This window comes from Primulina eburnea, chromosome 3, assembly GCF_022965805.1.
Source record: "Primulina eburnea isolate SZY01 chromosome 3, ASM2296580v1, whole genome shotgun sequence".
NCBI lineage: Eukaryota > Viridiplantae > Streptophyta > Magnoliopsida > Lamiales > Gesneriaceae > Primulina > Primulina eburnea.
In genome coordinates, this window is record NC_133103.1 from 7,422,977 (window position 1) to 7,434,246 (window position 11,270).

General features: G+C 33.1%; 1 protein-coding gene across 3 annotated transcripts; it reads left to right on the plus strand.

The window, feature by feature from the left end:
• The first annotated feature begins 422 nt into the window (after positions 1-422).
• On the plus strand, positions 423-5,870 carry LOC140825897 (mitochondrial-processing peptidase subunit alpha-like). 3 transcript variants are annotated; one of them, XM_073187924.1, is made up of 12 exons: positions 423-576; positions 1,306-1,545; positions 1,645-2,109; positions 2,224-2,391; positions 2,510-2,590; positions 2,725-2,791; positions 2,995-3,092; positions 3,990-4,062; positions 4,341-4,411; positions 4,561-4,610; positions 5,417-5,529; positions 5,639-5,870. In XM_073187924.1, the coding sequence occupies exons 1-12, from the start codon at positions 538-540 to the stop codon at positions 5,689-5,691; spliced, it is 1,518 nt and encodes a 505-aa protein (XP_073044025.1). In that variant the 5' UTR covers positions 423-537; the 3' UTR covers positions 5,692-5,870. The 3 variants fall into 3 exon arrangements, with proteins under 3 accessions (XP_073044025.1, XP_073044026.1, XP_073044027.1); XM_073187925.1 differs by having other exon boundaries at positions 433-1,399; positions 1,525-1,545; XM_073187926.1 differs by having other exon boundaries at positions 433-1,399.
• Positions 5,871-11,270: the final 5,400 nt, after the last annotated feature.

The following is an 11,270-nucleotide window of genomic DNA, read 5'->3' on the forward strand; positions in this document are numbered from 1 at the left end:
TTGAGAGAAGTTTTGGATTTTAGGTGGATATTTAATATAGATAAAATAATTTTTTTTAAATTCAATCCCTTTATTATAACATGATTCACTCCTTATTTTATCATTGACCAAAACACGAAGCAACGCAACCATATTTGAGAAATAATAGTTTTTTTTGAGACGATTTTATATATTTTTATATATCAGAAAAATCAATTTGTCTATATTATAAAAAGAAATAATATTTTGATAAAAAAATAATATATTTTAATGATTGTCTTAAATAGGGATCAATTTATATATTTATTATTATTATTATTATTATTATTATTATTATTATTTTTTTTTTTTTTGTGTTTGAAAAGGAACGTGCGCAATTGCCAGAAAATAACGGGCCGTACAAGCCCAAAAATAAATAAACCGGCCTGATTTGTCCATTTTTATTCCATTCTCCTCCTTCCGCAGTAGCTGCTTTCCCAGACCAGCTCTCACGCACTCGCACAGTCGAAGCCACTCATTTTCTTCTTGATTCCAAGGATCGATAATCGGATATTCAGTATGTATAGAGCGGCGGCATATCGGCTTCGAGATCTCAAGGTTTGCATGAGTAGCTGGCCCCATCTTAACTCTAGCGCCGCTCATTCAGCAATTTACGTGTGTATTTCTGTTTCTAGATGTATGATTCCATAATTGAGATCTGGTGGATGCCCAGACATGGTTATGTGTTTTAATTGGTTGGTGGCTGTATGATTTTCTTATGTTGATTAGTTTACGTTGATGTAAAATGTATATTACGATCGGATATTTATCATCTTAAGTTCATTTTCTTACAAATGAGAATCTATCAGCTAAATGATACACATCCGAGGGGAGCATTTGTCGGAGGCTGTGCGTTTGTCTCTCTGATAAAAACGGTTGCTTTTGCAATAGGCTGAGTTATTGTTTGAAAATTTATTGCTAAGAATCTGGAACCTTCTCGTGGAGTGTGTTGGAGCACGGATTAGCTGCTCATGCTTCATTCTATCTCGTCAAGATTGACATTTATGATAAACATAGATTTTTATATAGTTGGTACCAGGTTAATTTGTAATTTGTAATTTGTAATTTTTGGAAGACACACTGTACCTTGGACCATGAAGCCAGTGTGGGATAGTATCTTGTATTTTTGTATCCCTACTTGTATTGAAGTTTTGAATGTTAATGGTTTAGTTTCACTTAGAAATTTATTATTTTGGTTCAATTGCATCACAATTGTGCTTCATAGAAAGTGTTTGCTTATGATATTTAAGTCTTAAGGGATTGTGCTTTTCTTTTCTGCCCTGAAAGACTCAGACTGGCCGTGGGGGATTGACTAGATATGCGAGTACAGGTGTTGTTGCTGCCAAGTCATCATCAGGAGGTTTCTTTGGTTGGTTAACTGGTGAGAAGTCCCCGTCCCTTCCCCCTCTAGATTTCCCACTTAAGAATGTAGTTCTTCCCGCATCATTACCTGATTATGTTGAGCCTGGAAAGACTAAAATAACCACTCTTCTAAATGGTCTCAAGATTGCTTCTGAAGTATCAGCGGTATGAGATATCATACTTTTCACCTCTTTCTTACTTTGGGGAATTCGGAATTTTTTTTTCTCTGTGAATGATGCATAATTGGTTAAACTTGTTTTTCAGAATCCTGCTGCTTCAATTGGGTTGTATGTTGATTGTGGCTCAATCTATGAAACTCCAGCTTCTTATGGGGTTACACATTTATTGGAACGGATGGCTTTCAAAAGTACCACTAACCGGAGCCACCTACGTGTTGTGCGAGAAGTTGAGGCAATTGGTGGTAATGTAACTGCGTCTGCCTCTCGAGAGCATATGAGTTACACCTATGATGCATTGAAGACCTACGTTCCTCAAATGGTGGAGCTCCTTATTGACTGTGTCAGAAACCCGGCGTTTTTGGATTGGGAAGTTGGTGAACAACTCCATAAGGTGAATTCTGATATTAGCGAGTGCTCGAAAAACCCTCAGCACTTGCTCTTGGAGGCCATTCATTCAACTGGTTACTCTGGTCCCTATGGAAACACTCTTATGGCTTCAGAATCTGCAGCTAGCAGATTGAACAGTTCTGTTTTGGAGGAGTTTGTTGCTGTAAGTCCCAATTCATGGTTTTTTAATTTTACCAGTTTCTTGTTTTGGTTAGGTTCTTTAGGTTCACTTTCAAATTATTTGTTCTGTGACTAGAAAGGCTTTTGATTCTGTTAGGAAAACTACACGGCTTCTAGGATGGTCCTTGCAGCTTCCGGTGTTGAGCATGATAAACTGTTAGAATATGCTGAGCCTCTGCTATCAGATCTACCAGTTGTTTCTCGACCTTCGGAACCTAAGCCTATTTATACTGGCGGTGATTTTCGACAACAAGGAGAATCAGGGGTATGCATCAGTGTACCAATTTATACCAGTTCCCTAAATGTTCGTTAACTCTGGCATGTTGGTTAACTCTAGCAATAACCTTTTTCTAACCCCTGTATTCACCAACAAAATTGATTAGATAACTCACTTTGCTCTCGCCTTTGAACTTCCTGGTGGCTGGATCAAAGAAAAGGATGCTATAGCATTGACAGTTCTTCAGGTTTAACTGTTCAATTTTTTCATTCGTTTATTTTTTAATTACTATAAGACTGCACAGTGTTTTTCCCCGACCTCCTGGTCTTCTTCTCATTTGAATGCTATCTTGCAAGAAGACTGATTGTATTTGTCTTGTAGATGCTCATGGGAGGAGGTGGGTCTTTCTCTGCTGGTGGTCCTGGAAAGGGGATGTACTCAAGATTATGTATGTCATTAATCGATTTTGTTAAAGCATTTGATTTAGGAAGTTGTATTTTTTTAAACACTGCCAATTCTCTCAAACAATCAACACATTTTTCAATCTGTTGTCAGTCAATGTCATCTTGTCATTTTTTATTTTCTTTTCTTCTTTGAATGAGTTGTTATCGGTTCAGCTTGTCACTCACTGCTCTTTTGATTGTTAAACAGACCTTCGTGTCCTGAATGAGCATCCTCAGATTCAATCCTTTTCTGCATTCAATAGCATTTTCAACCATACTGGATTATTTGGAATTCAATGCTCCACGGTATGATCTAGTATTTCTAGCTTTGAACAGATTGTGTATGACTGTGTTTTTGTGTTTAATGCTGTGATATCTCAATCGGCATAGCCATGCATTTTGCATTGAGACACATCTGAGTTGTTAAGTGTTTTATGAGCCACATCTGAGTTGTTAAGTGTTTTATGACTTCTATATTATTTATCTCAACCATGACCCATTATCGTTTTGCCTGTCTTTCCTTTCAATTTGTAATGGCAATGCTTTAAATTTAAAATGCTATTGAAGAACTGTACTTTTGAGATATTAATGATGAATAGATTAAGAATTTTAGGAAGAAGGTTTGTGCTTTGTGTTCATATTTATTGATGCTCAAGATCCTAAGGTAGCAAAGTAAACATTGAGGATGTCAGGATGAGTTTAACAGGTTTAGCTCTGATGGATTTTTAGTCCTCTGAAAGTAGATTGTGGATCAATATGAAAAGAGATAAAAAAATTATCATATGGAGTTTGGAAATGACAGTCTTTATCCATATTTTATGAACTTAGCCTTGACGATGATGTATTTAATGTGTTCAAACTATAATGTCTATTTTCACTACTTAGAAGTAGATTGTAGATTCCGTTTCCTATCAAAAAAAAAAAAAGTAGATTGCAAATTCAGTCTGTTCAAGAGCTTCACTTCGTCTGCATTTATGATGGCTTAATATTAAATAAGCAAATATGTGTAGAAATTGCTCTTTTTGGTGATATATTTCGCAACTAAGGTTGCAGAAAACTGATCTTGCTTGAGGACTTTACAAAATAGAAAATTTGCGGCATGCGGCCTGATAACACTGGGAATAACCTGTTTCATTGCTCACTTTGTGGGTATTGTTCTTATGTTCTTAACTGAAATTGGTGAGGCCATTTGTTTGAATTCAGGGATCTGATTTTGCGACAAATGCCATTGACATAGCTGTTAAAGAACTCATTGCTGTTGCAACTCCTGGAGAAGGTCCGACATAAGAGTTTTTAATATCATAGTTTAATTTTTGTTTTAGCATTTCTGATTCTGTTTGCTGCTGATCCTGAAAGGTTATCTTAACATCCTTCCTAATTCCTTTATCTGAGATTTGTTGCAAACTTTTTTCTTTTGAGTAAAGACTTTCTGATGCTAGCTAAACTTGCGCCATCAGAATTGTACATTATATTAATAAATATATGTGCATCCTATTTATGGATGTGGATACTCTTTTACTGAACTTTGCTCCTGCCAACTTTTTTGTCTTGCAGTTAATGGTGTGCAACTTGATCGGGCTAAACAATCGACGAAATCTGCCATTTTGATGAACCTAGAATCCAGAGTATGCAACTGAACCTTTAAAGAGAACTCTTTCTAAAATATACCTTAGAAATTCCAATGTCATTAATTTGAAATGTTCCACCGAGAGTGCATGCTTTTTATTTCTTGTTGTATTTGAATATTTAAGTTGCTATTTCAATTTTTGTGCAGATGGTTACATCAGAAGACATAGGTAAACAAATTTTGACATATGGAGAGAGGTATGTCGAGTTATGGCTGTGCTGGTTTCTGACTGATAATACGAGGATGTCCCAAAATTTATGTTCTCTTTCCTGCTTTGGTTGTATTGAATGATATCCACTTTATCAAAGTAATCCCTTTCAACCTGAATTAACAAAACTGCTATTTTTAATCTTTCAATGCATGGAATAGATTGTTGACTACTGATTTACAATGAACAGATGATAGTCATTTCAATGATTCGATTATATATCACAAACACCTGAAAATTGTCTGGGTATATTTATTATGTGCTTTTATTTGATTTTGAAGGAGCATTAAACTGGATTCCATTCATCTTATGGAATCGGATCCAACAAGATATGCTACTCAATGAAAACTAAAGGCAGATGGATTACTGAAGAAAGATATAGCCCACTCTAAATAAGATTTTTTTGGACATGGGATAAATAGTCTTTGGCCAACTGTAGTTCCTCTCAATCCACCATATTTTATTTACTCAGTCTGTTTTCTGGCATGGGGTTTTTGGCAATTTTTTTGTGTATAAATGCCCTGTAATTAAAGCTAATGGCTGCACTATCTTGGACATTGGTGCAATAGCATCTTGTTCTGTGTTGGTACTTTTGGTGTACAAGAGGACTATTCAAGGGGGATAGGTTAACATGTAAATGTGGTGGTCTTCGCGATGTTGAGTGGATTACCATGCCTGTTCAACAGAATCGATAAAAGTTATTCTATGATATTTATGTTTATGCTGTGTATATATTAAGAAGAGATTATTAAGTTGGACTAATCTGTGTTGTGTTTGCTTGCTTTGGAATCATAGGAAACCTGTGGAGCATTTCTTGAAGGCTGTAGATGAAGTTACGGCTCTAGATATTGCTAAAACAGCGCAAAAACTTTTATCATCTCCACTCACAATGGCATCTTATGGCGATGGTAATTGCTATTTATTGCAGAATTCCTTAGCCCTACTGATATTTCACCAGTCCATAAGAAATTTATTTACCGCAATTTTGTATTTCTTATTTACCCTTTCATCTTGCAGTTCTGCATCTAGGGAGCTACGAGGCAGTTTCCAGTAGGTTCCATTCAAAATGAAATTCCTACTGCCGCGGCGATTCGACCACCCCCTAAAATGTTTTAATCCTCGAGTGGCATTTTTAAATTTCTTTTGATTTTGATCGATATTTAATGGAAATAAGGTATGCCAGGCGCATTTCATGGACGATAATTACTGAGATACTTGGAAGAAACACCCTGATACATGATTCATTTCATTGCATGCTTTGTAGGTCGCCCTTTAAATGTTATGCTTTCGAGCTTTTTTGTTTTGCCACTGCTAAGGTTGGTAAAATGTCTACTGAAAAATATTAAATTTGTTGGAACAAGATAGCGAGCATACGAGACTAATTATGTCTAACTTAATAATTCGTTGGAGCAAGCTAGCCAGCATTAAAAGTGTACTGCAGGTTGGTTTGTGTCAGGCTGTACGTGTTTACTCTGTATATACATTTGCAGTTGCATTAAGTTCTGAGTAACCTAAGCATTAAAGGGTGCCCTAATTGTTGTAGTCGTAGCATTCACCTCTATTTTTTTTTTTGGTAAGATGGATGCAATATAGCTAGAAAAGCAAAAGAAAATGTTGGGGTTGTGTTTGGATGGAGGGGTTTGAAGTTATGTATTTCATCAATTGGTTGTTTGGATAAATTTATGTTAGAGGAATTTTAAATCTACTTCATCCTTAACTTGTATAAATACAATGGTAGATTTGAATTCCATTTAATATGAGTGTCATTTCAAATTCTTCTTTCCAAATCAAATCATTCGGTCAAAGCACAACCTGGAAATATTTAGTTGTTTAGACTGTGGGCAAGGTCAAAACCGAAATTTCTATGTAACTGGTCTTGCCGTTCTGGAGTCTGTATTAATGATTGGATGCCGGAAACATGCAAGTTATTGGATGTGTGTGTTTTATGTGTGCCCTGGTAGGGTGAAAGACAGTATTCTGTAATATTGAGCTTGATTAATGATTTTTTATTTTATCATTATTTCGATATATGGATTTCAAATTAAGTTGGAGTTGAAAGGATTTTTATTCAATGGAATAATTTGAAAAGATATTCTAGCAATGCATCGAAGTTGCGGTGAACAAAACTGAATTGGTTCAGTTTATATCAAACCAACGCTATCATTTTTGTAAAATTGCAAATCAAACTAAGTTGTTAATAATTAAAAATAAAACCAAATCTAGGCTATACTTTTATTGGAAGTTCAATTTTAATCTTCATCCAAATAAAATTTTAAACTATTTTAAAACATAATTTTATCATCATTTGTGAGATGATAAAACCAAATCGTATTTGTGAGACATATATCTTATTTGAGTCATCCATGAAAATGCATTACTTTTTGAGTAGTTCTCTTGTGAGACGGTCTCACGGATCTTTATCGGTGAGACGGGTCAACCCTACTCATATTCACAATAAAAAGTAATACTTGTAGCATAAAATGTAATATTTTTTCATGAATGACCGAAATAGATATCCGTCTCACGAAATACGACCCGTGAGACCGTCTAACAGAAGTTTTTGTCTTACTTTTTATGCTAAGAGCATTACTTTTTATTTTGACGTGGGTAGGGTTGACTCGGCTCACAGATTAAGACCCGTAAGACGATCTCACATGAGACCCACTCAAAATATAAATTGTCAAAATTAAGTGGTTCAGATTTTTTTTTTTTAAAATATAAAAATTAACAATCATCAGCCAACATCACTTCCAAAAAGAGACATATGGAAAAGATTTAAAACTGCTAGTTATAAATATTTTGGCAAAAACTTGTGTGAAATAGTCTCACGAGTTGTATTTTGTGAGACAGATCTCTTATTTGAGTCATCCATAAAAAAATATTACTTTTATGCTAATAGTATTAAATTTTATTGTGAATATCAGTAGGGTTGACCCGTCTCACATATAAAGATTTGTAAGACCGTCTCACAAGAGACCTACTCCAATTTTTTATACTAATAAGATATAAGCTTAAAAATTAAATAATCTATATATATATATATATATATATATATATATATATATATATATATATATATATAAAGCTAAAAATGTTATATATTTATAAAATCAATTTGATTCGGTTTGTTTCAAATTTTTTAAATCAAAACATTGAATAAAACCATTTTTCGGTGTGGTTAATTTTAAAATCAATTCAAATGACCGAAGACCAATAGAAACCAGCGGTTTAGATTGATTTTCTGATTTGGTTCGATATTTGCTCACCCTAATCAAAATATTCAAATTAGATGAACCTAACTACGTACAAAATTGGACCAAAAAGTCTTACCCAACTTAATGGTACTTGCATCCAATTCTTCAGAACCCCTTCTCCATTTATTATGTGCGTAATACATACATACATACATACATACATACATACATAGACAACATTGTTAATTTGCCCACTTATAAATATGAAATACTAATCCGTATAAGAGTATAATAAATAAATAATTTTTCAATAGGATCAGATATCGCTAATTATATCAGATAAAAAAATATATTTTTCAAATCTTGTTAATTTTCAATCAATTCAGGAGGATATTTCACACCCTATGCCGACCTTTGATCATTACAATGATATGCTGATTTTATTAATCACTTTTTAAAATGATCTAATAATAAATAATATGCAATTTAGCCATCACATATTTTGTAGCATATTAGACATTTATAAATAAATGAGTATGTCTTTTGTGAGACAATCTCACGGTTTAATATATGTGAGATGGATTGATCCGACCCAAAATTAAATTGAAAAATAATATTTTTTTTTGTATAAAAAGTAATATTTTTTCATAAATTGATTCAGGTAGAAATTCATCATATTATTATGTTATAAGCAATTTCGTTATAAGCTATAACAATCTTAAGATCTTGATGTCGGATATGTTATGAGCAATTTTGTTATATTTCAATCACATATAATCATATCATTATTTTAGATGGTAATCAATTCCTTCGTACATCGCTATGCAGCGCATGATACGCTCCAATTGATATGCTTAAATGTACTATAAAGAACTTTATTTAGGGAAAAAATAAGTGACCACAAATACCATAAACCAATAATAGATATATATTAAAATTGAAACTTGAACCTAACTTTTAACTCTAAAAGTTAACTCAAGGGGGAGGATTGTCCAAGATCATGTATACAACTCCCAGATATTTTATCCAACCGATATGAGACAACTAACACACAGCTCTCACGCCCAAAAATAAACATTTGGAGCATGAAGTTTACAAATGACTCAATTATAGGCAGAACGGATGACCCAACTATGGACAATACAACACATAACAGTGTAAACTGAGCTCTGATACTATATTAAGATTGGAACTTGGACTTAACTCAACCCCAAAAGCTAGCTCAAGGGGGGATGATTGTCCAAGATCATATATACAACTCCCATGTATTTTATCCAACCGATGTGTGACAATTAACAATATCAAATACCATCAAAAAAAATTATTTTTCGCATTCTCAAATTTTCTTTTAGCAATAATTCAAACAAGAACTTATTACATGCTACATCGGGTCTATTAATTGGATTATTTAGTTTATACATATGTCACACGTAAATTTTGTAGCCCGATCGAGTTCTTATGATGTAGATCCGAATATAGTGTGATTCGTGATTTGGAATCCAAATCTTTTCCTTTAACTAAGAAATGTTTGGATCTAGTGTCCACCAAAATTCCAAATATATATAGAATATAATTGACCATAATCATGTAAATTAATGAAGCTAGCTAATAAATGAGACAATTGCAATGGCGATCGAGAGTGAAGGACCCAAAAAGTAAATCGGGGGCATAGAATGGTTTGCATGTGGCTTTTTGGGTTAATGATGAGTTATATCGCATGCCTAATCATAACCAAATTAACCACATTAATTAGTGAATGACAAACCACACCACGACTCATGTCTACCTGCCAAGAAAGTGAACTAACTTTTCCCACGGTTTCATGGGATTTTTTTTGTCATTTTCCTTTATTTCTGTGTAGATTTATTGTAACTTATATAATATAAGAGAAGTTGGCGAACATCAATGTCAAATAAGCAATATCCAGTAAATTTATTAGATGAGAGAAGTTGCAGGATTAAAATTATAATTTTTCACGTGTTATTAAATTAGTCGTGATTGCTTATTTTAGAACATTTGTTACCGTAAATCTGACCACCAAACACATACATCTTGGACATTGGTTTTGAAATTATATTCCACACTCTTCAATTTACATAAACATGGGAGTGTGAAAATGGAAATCGTTATTGGTTCACCTACAATGAGCTCCAACTTTTGAGTAAATGAGCTTCGTAAGAATATGGTCCTTGTATAAATTTATAGGTATCAAAATTTTATTTTTTAAAAGTATAACTCAACTATATATATATATATATATATATATGATGGAAAGAGAATATTACATTGTCAACGTATTGGATCGAAAGCTTGCCATTTTATCGAAAGTTATAATTAGTGATATCAATGTAACTCAAATATTTAAATCGTACAATAACTCTAATATCACGTTTTGATTACTCTACCGAGCAAGAACAATTGTTACACCCAAAATCTATTTCTCAATAATTGCATTTTTTGCAATAAATGAGAACCAACCACGTGATCTTGACTCTAATACTATTTGTAAGACCGAAAATTTGTCGTTTTACCAAAAGTTATAGTTAATCTTAATGATATAATTCAAATATTTTAAACCGTATAAAAATTTAAATATCACGTTTCGATTTTTCTATCAATTAAGATAATCATTGTACCTAACACAAAATGTGTGGGTGCAAAAAGGTAAATGTTAGTTTTTGTAAAAAGTAAAATGTCTGTCCACTCCATGTCATTGGTTGGTGCACCACAATTTTATGTTTGGCATGCACAGAATGCCAAGTTGATTTATTATTGAAAAATAGACCACAAACGACGAGTACCTTACCATATGTGGGCTCTACTCCTTTAGTCAACATTCAACTCCGTCGGTTTTAACCTAGAACTTATTCCAAGTAAAGAATATGGTTCACCACTTTTAACCATTTTAATTAATAGTTATAATACACACACACATACATAAATGTATATTAATTTCTTCAAGGTCCCCAAATAATTCTTTGGTCCTTTTAATCAAGACACGTGAACAATTGCAATCATTCCAATGTGTTCTCTACAAACATTGATCCGAAGGCTTCATCATTTATTCTTGACCATATTAAAAGGAAGCAATAAAAACTAACAAAATTTCTAGTTTTTTAATTTTTTTTTTTCACTTTCTGAATATATACTATTAAAAAAATGGCTGGAAATAAATAATAGACAGAATGTGGTGGTGGTCCATCGAGTATACTGCTGATCACTTGCCTTGAATATCAAGCAACATTGTACCCCTCCTCTCTTTTCTATCCTCTCCAGCTAGCCTTGCTCACATATTCCCATTTATATAATTTATAATTCAACATTTTATTTTATGCATTTAAAATTAAAATAATACGAAATAACTAGGTATCGAATTAATAATTAGTTCTTGGCTTCCATTCATCAAAAATATAATTTTTTTCACATAAAAATGTGAAAAAAATGAAATACAATTT

Bases quoted from the DNA above. Each gene is read 5' to 3' on its own strand.
- LOC140825897 (XM_073187924.1), top strand. From the start codon at position 538: ATGTATAGAGCGGCGGCATATCGGCTTCGAGATCTCAAG. The intron at 1,546-1,644 runs GTATGAGATATC...CTTGTTTTTCAG, and splicing joins TTGCTTCTGAAGTATCAGCG to AATCCTGCTGCTTCAATTGG. The intron at 2,110-2,223 runs GTAAGTCCCAAT...TGATTCTGTTAG, and splicing joins TTTTGGAGGAGTTTGTTGCT to GAAAACTACACGGCTTCTAG.